This window comes from Camelina sativa, chromosome 19, assembly GCF_030686135.1.
Source record: "Camelina sativa cultivar CO46 ecotype springtype chromosome 19, ASM3068613v1".
Taxonomy (NCBI): domain Eukaryota; kingdom Viridiplantae; phylum Streptophyta; class Magnoliopsida; order Brassicales; family Brassicaceae; genus Camelina; species Camelina sativa.
This window is the reverse complement of record NC_141898.1, coordinates 15,049,991-15,064,471: the sequence shown is the minus strand read 5'-3', so window position 1 is coordinate 15,064,471 and position 14,481 is coordinate 15,049,991. Positions and strand designations below refer to the sequence as shown.

The window sequence follows — 14,481 nt, the reverse complement described above, 5'->3', positions numbered from 1 at the left end:
TTGACTTGGATGTGTTTTATTTCATAATGTCACAAAAGGCCATTGACCTGATAGATATGTTTAAAAGTCATTGCTCGGTGTCAAATAAAAGAAAGATTAAAAAGTTAAAAGTCATTGCTCTATGGTTGCATGTCAATCATATCAATGACGCGTTTCCAAAGAAAAGAAAATTAGTGGACTGATATTTGATAACAAGAAGGAGAAAATGTTTTTAAGTGAAAAATAGATTGGGCACTCATTACTGTGTAAATGGTATCAATATATGTGTTAATTATATATGGTTTCCAATTAGAAGACACAAGAAAAACTCCAATATTTTTAAAAGATGGTTATCGATAAAACATGGAGCGATATGATTTACGAAGATATTGTACGTCTACATGTCAATTATCATACAAGGGTGTCCAAGTAATGCCGTGACCGTCAGGTATGGGTTTATATAATTAATAGGTCCTAACGTAATAACAGAGCAAAGCCAATAGCCCTCGTCAAGATTTTTACAGGAAGCTTTGGTTTTTCTAAAGATTTTTATTGTTTCAGATTGATAACTAAGAAAAAAAGACAACTATCAAAGCACGAAGATATTTGGTGGACAATGTTAGTTTGTGAGATACTGGAACGACGTGAAGAATTATAATTAGAATATCGGAGTTTTTTAATTGTTATTACGATATACTCAAATATGTATAGAATATTTACTTAGATATGACTATTATAAACTCTCGACTCTGTCTGTATAAATAGCAACGCTATGTGAATGAATAGAACAACAACTTCAGAAATTATTTTATGATATTGTTCTTGTGATCTAATTTTTTATTTTTTTCTTCCTGGAACAACCGCTGCCGTTTAAAACTCTTCTACTTCGTTTTTTTTACTCGAGCATCTTGTCTCTTGCCTTTGCTTTCACCATGTCGGAACAGCAAGTCGTTGCAGCAACATATGCCTCTACTACCAAAATATACTCTCTCAATGCATCCGATAACCCAGGTGCCTTGATTTTTTCTGTCATCCTCACAGAAGACAATTACTAATCAAGATCCTCTTCCCTCTTTGAATCAAGCGTACTCTCGTGTTGTTCGAGAGGAACAAAACATCAATGCTGCGACTATGCGTGAAGTGAACAAAACAGAGGGCATCGGTTTCTCTGTTCAAGCGAAGGTCGCTTCCCAGGTTACAGCTACCTCTGGCTCTCAGACTCGCGATCACTCCACTCTTTCATGCACCCACTGTCGTCGCCAAGGCCATGATGTCTCTGATTGCTTTCAACTTCATGGCTTCCCAGATTGGTATTTCGAACAAAAAGGTGGTATTCGTCCCTCCACTTTCGACACTCGTGACGTCTCTATTCGTGGGAACACTGATGTTCGTTCTGCTCAATGTGGTGGCCGTTCATCCAGACGTCGTGGCAGAGGACCGGTCAACAATGCTCGTGTTGCAACCACATCCGACAGCAACACAGACCAGATTGCTCAACTAATCAACTTGCTTCAAAGCCAACGTCCGTCCACCACATCTGAAAAATTGTCGGGTAAAACCAATCTTACTGATGTAATTATTGATACAGGCGCTTCACATCACATGTCTGGAGACTGCTCTCTCTTAGTTAATGTTATTGACATCAGTTCGTCCTCTGTGACGTTTCCTGATGGTCGCTTCTCTCGAGCTACTAAGCGTGGCTCCCTCCCGCTTAGCTCTGCCTATCTTCTCGATGATGTGTTGTTTGTTCCGGATTTTGACTGCACATTAATCCCTGTTTCTAATTTGCTGAAACAAACTGGATCTATCGTAATTTTCACAGACACTTTGTGCTTTTTGCAGGACCGTTTTTTGAGGACTTTGATTGGAGCAGAGGAGGAACGTGAGGGAGTGTACTACTTTACCGGTGTGTCCGCTGCAGGTGTCCACAAATCATCCAAGGATTCTAGCTTAGTGGCCTTGTGGCATCGTAGATTAGGACACCCATCTACCAGTGTTTTGTTATCCTTACCCGAATGTGTATGTTCCTCCAATGATGTTGGAGAGATCAAAAGTTGCGATATTTATTTTCGTTCTAAACAAACAAGAGAGGTTTTTGCTGATAGCATTAATAAAGCTTTGGATTGTTTTTCACTTGTACATTGTGACGTATGGGGTCCTTATCGAACTCCATCAACAAGTGGAGCTTGCTACTTTCTTACATTTGTTGATGACTACTCCAGGTCGGTTTGGACATACTTGATGACGGCCAAATCTGAAGTCCCTGGTTTGATTAAATTTTTTTGTGCAATGTCTGAAAGGCAGTTAGGTAAACAAGTGAAGGAATTTCATAGTGATCATGGGACTGAATTCATGTGTCTCACGTCCTAGTTTCAACAGCAAGGGATTATACATCAAACTTCCTGCGTTGATACTCCACAGCAGAACGGCTGGGTAGGGCGTAAACACCGCCGCATCCTTAATGTGGCCCGTGCTTGCCTCTTTCAAGGTCATTTACCAACTAACTTTTGGGGTGAGAGCATTCTCACTGCTACACATCTTATCAACCAGACTCCATCATCTGTTTTAAAGGATAAAACACCATATGAAATGCTCTTTAGTTCACCACCTTCTTATGCCATGATCCGTGTATTCGGTTGCTTATGTTATGCTCACCACCGCTCTCGCGACAAGGACAAGTTCGGTTCTTGCAGTCGGAGGTGTATCATGGTCGGTTATCTGTTTGGTAAGAAGGCCTGGCGTTTGTATGATCTTGACACAAAACAGTTTTTCACAAGTAGAGATGTGCGTTTTCAGGAGGATGTTTTTCCTTTCACTACGATTGAGAACTCCTCACCGTCGGTCATACCATCAGGTCCTATCACTGGTGACCTGTTTCTCGATGACCCTACCAACGTCCACGACCCTGCACCTTCCGGTTCATTATCTACTATTCCTCCCGCCACCAATATTGTTCTTGAACCCACACCTACTATTGCTCACACACCAGCTGTTGTTGATTCCTCGCCATTGACACCTAAACAATCAGTGCATAACCCACCTTTGGCTCCTCCTTGTGATATTGATTCTACTCCTTCGTTGTCGTCGTTTTCACCTATGATCGATCTTGTGCCTCTTGTTGAGTCACCACCATCACCGGGTTTTCCTGAACTTCTCGGCAAGGGTCTTCGTACCAAGAAACCGTCTGTGTTTCCTAAGGATTACGTTGTCACTCGCAATGTACATTATCCCTCACACGTTCTCTCGCCTGGTCTCTCCACCAAAGAATCCTCGTCAACGGTCTCCAGTAAGGATTTTTATCCTATTGCTGATTGCTTACATGAGTCTGGTTTTTCAGCAAACCACATTGCTTTTCTTGCCGCGATCCTTGACAGCAATGAACCTAAGCACTTTAAGGATGCGGTTCTCATCAAGGAATGGTGCGATGCTATGCAAAAGAAAATTGTTGCTCTTGAGGCTAATCATACATGGGATGTTACCGATCTCCCTCTCGGGAAGAAAGGTATCAGCAGCAAATGGGTATATAAATTGAAGTTCAACTCCGACGAAACTCTCGAGCACCACAAAGCCCGTTTGGTTGTGATGGGGAACCATCAAAAAGAAGGTACAGATTTTAAAGAAACATTTGCTCCCATTGCTAAGATGACCACAGTTCAGTCTCTTTTAGCTGTGGTGGCTGCTAAGGACTGGGAAGTGCACCAAATGGACGTCTACAATGCCTTCTTACATGGTAATCTGGATGAAGAGGTGTATATGAAACTTCTTCCGGGGTTCAAGTCAGCAGATCCAAACAAAGTATGACGTTTTCAGAAGTCTTTGTACGGCCTTAAACAAGCTCCGCGCTGTTGGGTTTCGAAGTTTTCTACTGCTCTTCGGGAACTTGGCTTCACTTAGAGCTATCAGGATTATTCTTTATTCTCCTTATGTCGAGGAACTCGTTGATCTTCAGGCGATCAACGAGTTCAAGGTTCAGCTCAACAAATGTGTTTCATATGAAGGATTTGGGCAAACTTAAATATTTTCTTTTTATTGAGGTTTCTCGGGGACCAGATGATTTTTGTCTCTTCCAACGCAAGTATGCTCTTGACATCATCTCCGAAGCTGGTCTCTTGGGTGCCAAACCGTCTCCGGTTCCTATTGAGCTGAATCAGAAGCTTGTGTCGATTAAGGGTCCTATGTTTGATAATCCGGAACAGTATCACCGTCTGGTGGGCCGGTTCATTTACTTGACCATCACCAGACCGGATTTGAGTTACACTGTGCATATCCTTTCTCAGTTTATGAAAGCACCTCTAGTTGCTCATTGGGAAGCTGCCTTGCGCCTTGTTTGCTATCGCAAAGGTTCTTCTGCTCAAGGTATATTTCTTCGATCCGACAGCGAACTTCATCTTAGTGCATACTGTGACTCCGATTACAACGGCTGCCCTTTAACTCGTCAGTCTCTCTCCGCCTACGTCGTTTACTTGGGTGACTCATTCATATCTTGGAAAACAAAGAAACAGAAAACGGTCTCCTCCTCCTTTGCTGGACCGGAGTACCGCGCTATGGCCTATACTCTAAAAGAAATCAAATGGCTGAAGGCTCTTATGCGGACCTTGGGTGTTGATCATCCTCACCCTATCGATCTTCATTGTGATAGTCAAGCTGATATCTACATCGCTGCTAATCCCGTCTTCCATGAGCGTACCAAACACATTGAGTCTGATTGTCATCAAGTACGCGATGCTGTTCAGGCCAAGCTCATTGCAACTCAACACATTTTTACATCGGACCAGGTGGCCAATTTCTTGACCAAAACATTGCCCGGACCTACCTTTTCAAGACTGATGTCCACGTTTGGCATTCCACATTACGTACCACCAATGCGACGGGGGGTATTACGATATACTCGAATATGTATAGAATATTTACTTAGATATGACTCTATCATAAACTCTCTATATGTATAAATAGCAACACTATGTGAATGGATAGAACAACAACTTCAGAAAGTATTTCAATTGTCAAGCAAGATATCATCGGATCAAAGAAATAAGATTTGAAGTAGTCTTAGAATAAGAAAGAAGGGTAATCTATATATATTGGAATTGAGGCTTAAGGTTTTACTGAACCGCATAGAAATATAAGAGCCAAGCGAAGAAGCTTTTAGGATTCTTAAAAAGTTTTGGTTGAATTAAGAATTGGTCACTGACAAGTCGTGTTGACTATGTGTAAATCTGATTAAACATATCTTGTAAGATTGTTTAAGTGATTCTTAATAAGAAAATAATTTCTTTTCAATATTGGTTGCATCTTAGTAGTTACAATTGGTATCATAGCAGTTAACTGACTAGAGCTTTATACTCAGTACATGTTGAGATCTTGAGACAAAGATGTAGTCGGTGAATGAGTTGATGGTTCTTCAGAAGGCTGAAATCTTGGATGACCAAAATTATGGGCGTTGGAAGGTACGTATGATTTAGTGGATTCGTCAACTAGGAGAAGACGTGTGGATGAATGTTGAAGAAGACTGGGAATCTCCTTATGATAAACCTGAGGCGAAGATAAAATCACCAAGCCAAAGGCACGTTGGACAACCGATGAGAAGAATCTATCCAAGTACAATGAAAAGGCTCTTAACGCCATCTTTGGTGCTATTTATGGTGAAAAGTGTAAGCTTGTTCAAGGTTGTGAATCAACTAAAAATGCTTGGGACATACGGCAAAAGGCACACGAAAGGAACTCAAGTGTCAAAAGAACAAGACTGGATAAACTCGCCTCTCAATTTGAAGTCTTAAGGATGAATTTGAAAGAAACAATTTCACAGTTCAATGCCAAATTGAGTGCTATTGCTAATGAGGCCAAGAATTTGGCTAAGGTTTATAAAGATAACAAGTTAGTCAAAAAACTGCTCAAATACTTACCTACCAAATATGCAGCTCATAAGGCTGTTATGAGAATGTCCGGTAACACAAATTTGTTGAAGTTTCAAGATTTGATTGAAATGTTAAAATCAGAAGAGATGGAAGTTGCTGAAGAAGCTAGAATATAAGGCAAAGGAATCCACCTTCAAAGTGGAAGATACAAATAAACAGCTTTAGGAGATAAAATACAATATGTCTTTGATGGTAAGGAACTTTGGAAAAGCTCTCAAGCATGTTGAAAAAGAACATGGAAGAGAGCCAGCTCGCTGGAATCAAAGTGACACAAAGAGGTTTGGTGCTAGGCCAAATCGATCTGAGAAATAAAAAACTGATTTAGTATCATTAATGTGGTGGTTTTGGTCATTACAAACCTGAGTGTCCAATGGTTAAGTGCAAGGAGATGAAGTGTTTTGAATGTAAAGGGATTGGACATTTAAAATCCAAATGCCCAAACATGGTGAAAGGAAAGAATAAGGCAATTGTTGGCCTCAGTGATTCAGAATCAGAGAGTGATGATGATGAAGAAGAAGGAGGAATGATGATTTTTGTTGCCTTCAAAGCTAAGAGTGAAGACATAGGTGCTGAGATTTAAGAAAGATCTGATGATGAGAATGAGTCAATTTCAAATGAAAGCTACCACATTATGTATGATAGTTGGGTTCTGCTGAGTAATAACAAGCAACAACTTACTGAAGAAAAACAACGGTTGGAAGCAACGATCAATGTGCTAGATGAAAATATTAAGGAAGAACTGATCGGTGAAATCTGAAAGAGATTTGTTCGAAAGAAACCTGAAAACACTACAATAGGAGTATATGATGAAAAAGGAAAAGGCAGTCGTATTGAAGAGGGATTGGAATGAGTACTATATGAAGATAAGGATGATGAATAATGGACGAAAAAACCTTGATGAGATTCTATCTATGGGAATTATGGGGTTTCAACATTGAGGTATGGGCTATCAGAAAAAGGAATCAGTTGAGCTTCTGTCACGAGAAAAGTCAATCAACTTTGTTAAAAGTGCTGTAAACCATGAAGCTAAATCAAGTATTTTGAAAAGGTGGAACAACAGAAGGTCTCTGTTGCACCAACGAGGAACACACAACAACAACCTAGATCCGTTTCTGAGTGAAAACGTTGGACTAAATCTAAGTGAGGACGAAAGATTTATGAGTTTTTTCATTATGGTAAAACTGGTCATGTAAGATCATTTTGTTACAAGTTTAAGAACAAGATCAATGAGCTTTGGATGGCAAGAAAGTGTTTTATTGATCCCTATCGTTTCTTTAGACTCTGGGTGGCTAAAAAGGATCTGTATAATGAATATTCTGAGAATGATGAGAAAAAGTATGATCAAGTTTGCAGCAAGTCTGAGGAAATCAACCTATGGTGCAATCTCTAGGATTTAACCTCAAGTTCAACAGAAGCCTATTGTAGAACCACCAGTATAAGAAAAAATCACAATTGAGTTAACCAGATCCGTTAGTAAGGAAGGGAAGGATGAAGGATGAATCGTCTGGAGTCTTGGCTGTATCCAAACAATTGCAAGTTCATAAAAATCACTTTCTTGCAGTTGTCATTGGAAACATGGTTGAGCAAACCACTCGTCATGTCCAGATGAACTTTCAAGAAATGTTGCAACAATTACAAAGATTGAACCTAAAAATATTATAGCAGTTCTTGAGGATGATTTTTTGGTATAAGGCATGTCATGAGGAGCTGGAGCGATTTACTAGACATGAACTATGGAATCTGGTCCCGAAGCCTAACAAAGTGAATATTGTGGGAACAAAAGGGATCTTTAAGGAAAAGAAATTATATAGAGGCATGATAGGAAGCTTGTTGTATCTCACTTCTTATATGTCTTCATCCTTGATTTTATATGAATGTGCACTCATGCAGGGGGAGAATATGATGAGATAATAATATTGGTTATGATGGTGCAATTGCAGCTGAATGTGGATGGCATGATGTGTTTGGAAGGATCTAGTAGTATTCGCACATGGAGATTAAGTTGACACATTCAGTTAAAAAGGGGGAGACTGAAAGCATGAACATTTGGTGGAACAAGGCTAGTCTTTGAGACACTGAAAGAAGTTGTGTGCAAGAAGTAATGAACGTATAATTGGAATGACGTGCCAATTATAATTGGAATATTGGAGTTTTCTTTATTGTCAAGCATGATATCATTGGATCAAAGAAAGAAGAATTGGAGTTATCTTAGAATAGGAAAGTTAGTTAGCTAACGTGATATGTTGGCTACCTATATATATTGGAATTGAAGTTTAAATTTTGCTGAGCCGCATAGAAATAAAAGAGCCAAACGAATAACCTTTTAGGGTTCTTAAGAAGTTTTTGTTAGTTTAAGAATTTGTTAGTGACAAGTCATGTTGACTGTATATAAATCTGTTTGAACATATCTTGTAAAATTGTTTAAGTAATTTTTAATAAAAAATAAATTCTTTTCAATATTGGTTGCATCGTAATTTTTACAAATTACTAGAACCATATTACAAAATATGAAAAGCAAAAGAAAAAGAATTAAGTACTCTTAGACATATTTCGAGTGATGGGATAAATGGTTTTGGGGTTGTTTAAATATTGCATTAAGCCACGTGTTTTAATGAGGTGAAGATATACTGTATGTATGATCACTAAATCCACAAGATAAACCATGTTATTGAGGTTGCAACCCGATTAAGCATTTGCTCATCATCTGGCCAAATATTTCATGGGTAAATGTGACGTAGGTATGGGTCATTGAGTTCATTTAATCTCTTTCGAAGCTATAGATCAATGAAGAAAAATAGACCAATGAACTAGCCAACTAGGTTTATGTCTGCAAAACTGATTTCCAAAAATATCAATATGGCTTTAAAACTTGAAAAATCCGAACAAAATTTGTGTCTACTCCTTTGTAGCCAAATCAATCGAACCACGTACATATATGTTAACCATTCCCCTGTAATCTGAATTTAAACCATAATCTACTATATATTAATAAAGAAGTATCTTGGTAAAAAAAACTGACGTGTCAGCATTATACAGTTCCATAACCAATTTAAGTTTTAACCTTTAGTTTACCACATTATTCACATTAATTTACCATAAAGATGACTTAATCCCCTAGATTTTTATTAAATTATGCAAATCACAAAATCAGTTTAATTTAAGTCCCATTAATATTCTCTCTTCAAATTAAAAACCCTTGATATCTCTTTACCTCATAAATACTACTTACTATTCGAGGAAAGCATGAGTTGGCCACGCTTATAAATACTCCAATTATATAGATTTGTCTTTCTCATTCGCATTATTCAATTTTAATAACACCTTCCTCCCTCAGATTAATATATATGCCATAAATTATATATAAAAAATATTTTTATTCAGTATCAACATAACAATCAACATTTAGACAACCCATTTTGGCTTCTTCAATCACTTTGTATTGACTCAGGTTGAATTAATAAAAATTTCTTTGCGTATATATATTTTTTTTTATATTAGTTACTGTTATCACACAGATTTTTTGTTATCCTGATTCTCAGAATGTCAGTCTCTAGTGGTGGACGTACTAGTGATCGTAGTGGTAATGGTGTTGGTATGATAAAGCCCTTTGATCAAAACATGTGTAGGCAAGCAACGATGAAAATGATTATCATGGATGAGTTGCCGTTTTCTTTTGTGGAGAATGATGGGTTTAGAATTTTTTGTGAGATGGCTGTCCCTTGGTTTACTATTCCATCACGAAGAACCATTACTAGGGATGTTGTTGGTCTGTACAAAGCTGAGAAATTTGCATTGAAGACTATTTTAAGTCGAAATAGGCAAGCCATGTCGTTTACCACCGACATATGGACTTCTATCACGACTTTGAGTTATATGGTCATTACTGCTCATTTCATTGATATGGATTGGCAACTACATAGAAGAATTATTAGTTTTAGTCCTATTTCTGATCACAAAGGAGAGACCATTGCCAATCAGTTTTTAAGATCTTTGGATGATTGGGGTATTGAGAAAGTATTTGCTATCACATTGGATAATGCAAGCAGCAATGATAAAGCTATTAGTGTTTTGAAAGAGAGATTGGGTAATAAAAACAATGATGCTTTGATGATGAATGGTGATTTTATGCACATACGTTGTTGTGCACACATTCTTAACTTGATTGCCAATGAAGGTCTTGATGAGATAAGTAAAAGCATCATAAGTGTTTGTAATGCCGTAAAATATGTGAGGTCTTCAAGTTGAAGACTGGAATCATTTAAGCGTTGGGTGGAGACTGAGAAGATAACAAGAGGAAGTGTGGTACTGGATTGTGTTACTAGGTGGAACTCCACCTACTTGATGTTGAAAAGTGCACTTAAGTATAAAGTTGCATTTGATAGGATGGCTGATATGGATAAACCTTATGATGTGTGGTTCAAAGAGCTTGATGCTAATGGAAAGAAGAGGAAAGGACCTCCAATGGCGATTGATTGGGACAAAGCTCGTCATATGGTAAAGTTCTTGAAAGCTTTCTATGATTCGACTTAAGCATTCTCTTCTTCTATAAAGGTGACATCAAATGGTTGTTTTAATGAGATATGCAAAATTCAGTCAAGTGTGCAAAGCATGTCTTTTAGCCAAGATTCTGATTTGAGTGAGATGGCTTCTGCAATGACGACCAAGTTTGACAAATATTGGGAAGGTACAGAAAAAATCAATAAGATATTGATAGTTGCTAGTGTACTTGATCCTCGTTGCAAAATGGTATTTACAATGTTCAGCTTTGAACATATCTATGGAAAAGATAATCCAAAATGCCTTGAAATGAAGAAATTGGTGACTGATGTTTTGGAGAAACTATTTGAAATATATAGTGCTCGATATGCCAATTCAAGACTACAATCTTCTGCTACCCGTGATGGTGAGAATGTAACCCAAGTACACCAAGACTTTGAGGATATGGAGGTTGACAACATTGATGATCCTTTTCTAAAATTCACGGTTGCTAAGAAGACTTTTTTAGAAGAGGTAAATGAGCAGGAAAAATATCTAAAAGAAGAACTGCATGTATCTACTGAAAATAGTTTGAGGCTTCCGTTTGATCTTCTAGGCTGGTGGAAGACAAATAGCTAAAAATACCCAATTATGTTTTTAATGGCTAGAGAGGTTCTTGCAATACCAGCATCTTCGGTTGCATCGGAGTCTGCTTTTAGCACTAGTGGTCGTATTCTAGATCAATATAGAAGTTGTTTGACTCCTGATATGGTCGAAGCGTTGGTTTTGACTCAAGATTGATTACGTGCTGCACTTCGTTCAGAAACAATGAAGTCTCTTGATAATTTAGAAGAAGAGAACAAGTTTATGGATTCACTTGAAGAAGTTAATTTATTTTATATTTATATATATATACGACAACAATTTACTCTTTTGTCATGTCTATTGCCTAATTTTTTTATTTATTTTGGTAGAGTTTAATCTTCCATCTCAGACTGAGAATGCACACGTCTAAGTAAACGATCAGTGGAAGAAGATGATGGGTCATGGAAAATTGTTATGTTAAGTTGCTGTTGCTGCTTTTTTTTATTTTTTATTTTCTCCTAAGTCCTAAACTTCCAGTTGTTAGGCATTTGATTTTAATATGGTTGGTTTTCTTTAGGTTTTTCTCTTCATGGTTTATTTGATTTTGAATTATTCAACTTATAACTTAGTGCTTATTTTATTTTTACGATATCAAAGGACAGTTAATTTATTTGTTAGTGTTACGTTATTTAATTTTTTAAACCAATCTAAAACCGAACTGAACTAAACCGAACCGAACATAAACTGACGCAAACACAAACCAAACCAAAGTAACTTTGGTTGAGTTTGGTTAGAGTTTTATGAAAACCGAATAAACCGAACCGAGCCGAACCCAAACTAAACCCAAAATTTAACCGAAATGTCCATCCTATTTTTCGTACCTACGACTTTTCAACAAAATCAAAATTTCAATTTTATCCCGGTTATTTAATTTATTTTTAAATTTTAATAGAAAAACTCTTGATTTTCTGCTAACCATATCAAACCAGAATTAACCGGTTATCTACTTCTTTCTCTCTCTTTTTACTCCTCCTCTCTCTAATCGCAGAGCCCCAGTGCCTTTGTAAGCCCGAAACACAAAGTGTGTAGGAAAGATTTGAGCCTATAAAATTTTCTGTTTGGGTTTTTTATATTGACGAGTTTATAAGGAAATATGGGGAAATATGGGGAAATTTGTAACACTTGATTAAAACCAATATGTATATTCATCTTGCAATGTTCTGATCTGAGTGATATCTCTCATATAGTATCGAGCATAGGTATGGATTCGACGATTAGAGAGAGGAGGAGGAAGAAGAGAGAGAAAGAAGTAGATAACCGGTTAATCTCGGTTTGATATAGTTAGCAGAAAACCGAGAGTTTTTATATTAATAATTAAAAATTAATTAAATAACCGGAATAAAATTGGAATTTTGATTTTGTTGAAAAATCGTAGATATGAAAATAACAACACTAGTTCTTTTGAGTTTTAAATGATACATTTTTATTATTTGGTGTATTTTTATTCTAATCCAAAACAATTACGTATTAAACATCCAAATAAAAATAACCTCAATTTTTTTTTAGCATTTTTCCCTAAATATTTATTTGATAAAGCTAGTTTAGTTGGCCAAATGTTGACATGGCTTTTTTTTTTAAAGTATACATTTGAATTCTCACTCAAATAATATATATATATATATATATATATATAATACAATTACAAGGTAATATTCTTAAATGTAATATTCTGCGCGGGCCTACTACCTAATTACTGACAACACTGGTGTCAACAAAATATTTTTATGGCACTGATTCTTAATAGACATAACTAACGGGTGTTATTGGTTTAAGATTTAAAGAGAATTTTTATTAATTTTAATAAAATCATAGAAAATACAAATCAAAGACTTTTAAGAGATTGTTAGAAAGTTTTCTATGAAAGTACACTGTTGATTTGTATTTTCTAATTTTGGAAAATCTCACTCTACTTACTATTATAATTTTGATGTGATAAAGATGAGAATGATGAATGTAACACCAGGGCGACTGATCTCAATGTCGATGGTTGTTGTCTCGATTCTGTGTAATGAGGGACCGATTAGATTGTTTAAAGGAGCAGTCTCGAGATTCTTCTGGGTGGCTCCTCTAGGTGATATGAACTTTGCTATAACATATATCTATAAACGTTGTTATTGGGTTTGGATTTTTTTCAAAGACTTTACAAAACTCTTTATGTTTTTGAACGGAAGAATTTTGAAAACTCCACAAATAACACTAAATTTGTAAAGATTTTAAATTATTTTTTACAAATCCACAAATAATAACACCAAATTTTACTAGAATTTTGAAAAGTCTGTATTGAATAATAATATATTTTATATAACATTTAAAATCATTAAATTTTTCTTTAAATCCTAAACCAATAACCCCTATTTGTTATAGACTGGACCATGAGTTATAGACTGGACCATAGAATCCATCTGATTGTGGTGCAATCGCACAAGTACCTTTAATATTTTATATAACATACGTGTCCTTGATTTTTTTTCTTACAGATTCAGAAATTCCATTCGTGAATTGATTTATTGATAATGTTATTTATTAGAAATAGATAATTTCAAATCCATTTTTCACGGAATTGATAATTTATTTGGACGTACTCTGTTGCTTATCTACAGTTCTATCTGTCTTCTCTGTGAAATAATTAAGAATACAATGACTTGTCTATCGAACCAGATATTGCATTTTTGATCTGAGTGTGGATTGACACTATGGGTGTATCGATCGACACCAATAATTTCGGTTTTAATTAGTTTGTTTTAATTTTTGTTTGGTTCGGTTTGGTTCAACTAGAATCCCTAAACCGGCATATTTAAGAGATGAGTCGACGAAAAGGGTTGGGAGAGGTTCTCTTTTGTCGCTGTTTGAGAGTTTTAAGAGAAAAGAGTGTTCTTGGGGTTTTGGTGTTTTTTGAAGAATTGTTGGCTGTTCTTGAGAGATCCGTTGCTGGGATTGCATAAGAAGCTTGCTGGGAGTGTGAGGGCATCAGTTTTGTGTCAGAATCTCCTGCAAAAGAGGTGAGTGCTTGACCATGGATGATCTAAGCCTGAGATTTCTTTTGTTTGGTTGTTCTTTGTTTGTTTGTGGTCTTTGCTTGCTTGGGTTTTTGTTTTCGTGTTTCCCATAGGTTCCTGAGGTGTTTGGGAGAGTTTTGGACGGTTTTGGGATGATTTGAAACGGAGGATCGATGTTCGGATTCGTGCAGTCCGCGTCTGCAAAAGCAGTATCGATCGACACCCTGTTGTGCTAGCGTCGATCGACACCAATCTTATCCGATGTTGAGTTTTGCCTAGTTTGATGTGTTGATTGTGTTTATTTGTTTAGCTTAACAATGGAATCTCAGTTGCTTATGTGTATAGCCCATTAGATGGGAGGATGACCTCACTGAGTGTTTATGACAATACTCATGCATCTCAATATGTGTTTGTGGTGCAGGTAAAGGCAAAGTGTGATCGTGAAATCAAGGCGATGAGGAGGAGGATCT

The 14,481-nt window shown here is 36.8% G+C and overlaps 1 protein-coding gene across 1 annotated transcript; it reads left to right on the top strand.

The window, feature by feature from the left end:
- Positions 1-243: 243 nt before the first annotated feature.
- Positions 244-2,112, top strand: LOC104766488 (uncharacterized). Its single transcript, XM_010490392.3, has 2 exons — positions 244-1,531; positions 1,822-2,112. The coding sequence occupies exons 1-2, from the start codon at positions 1,111-1,113 to the stop codon at positions 1,863-1,865; spliced, it is 465 nt and encodes a 154-aa protein (XP_010488694.2). The 5' UTR covers positions 244-1,110; the 3' UTR covers positions 1,866-2,112.
- Positions 2,113-14,481: the final 12,369 nt, after the last annotated feature.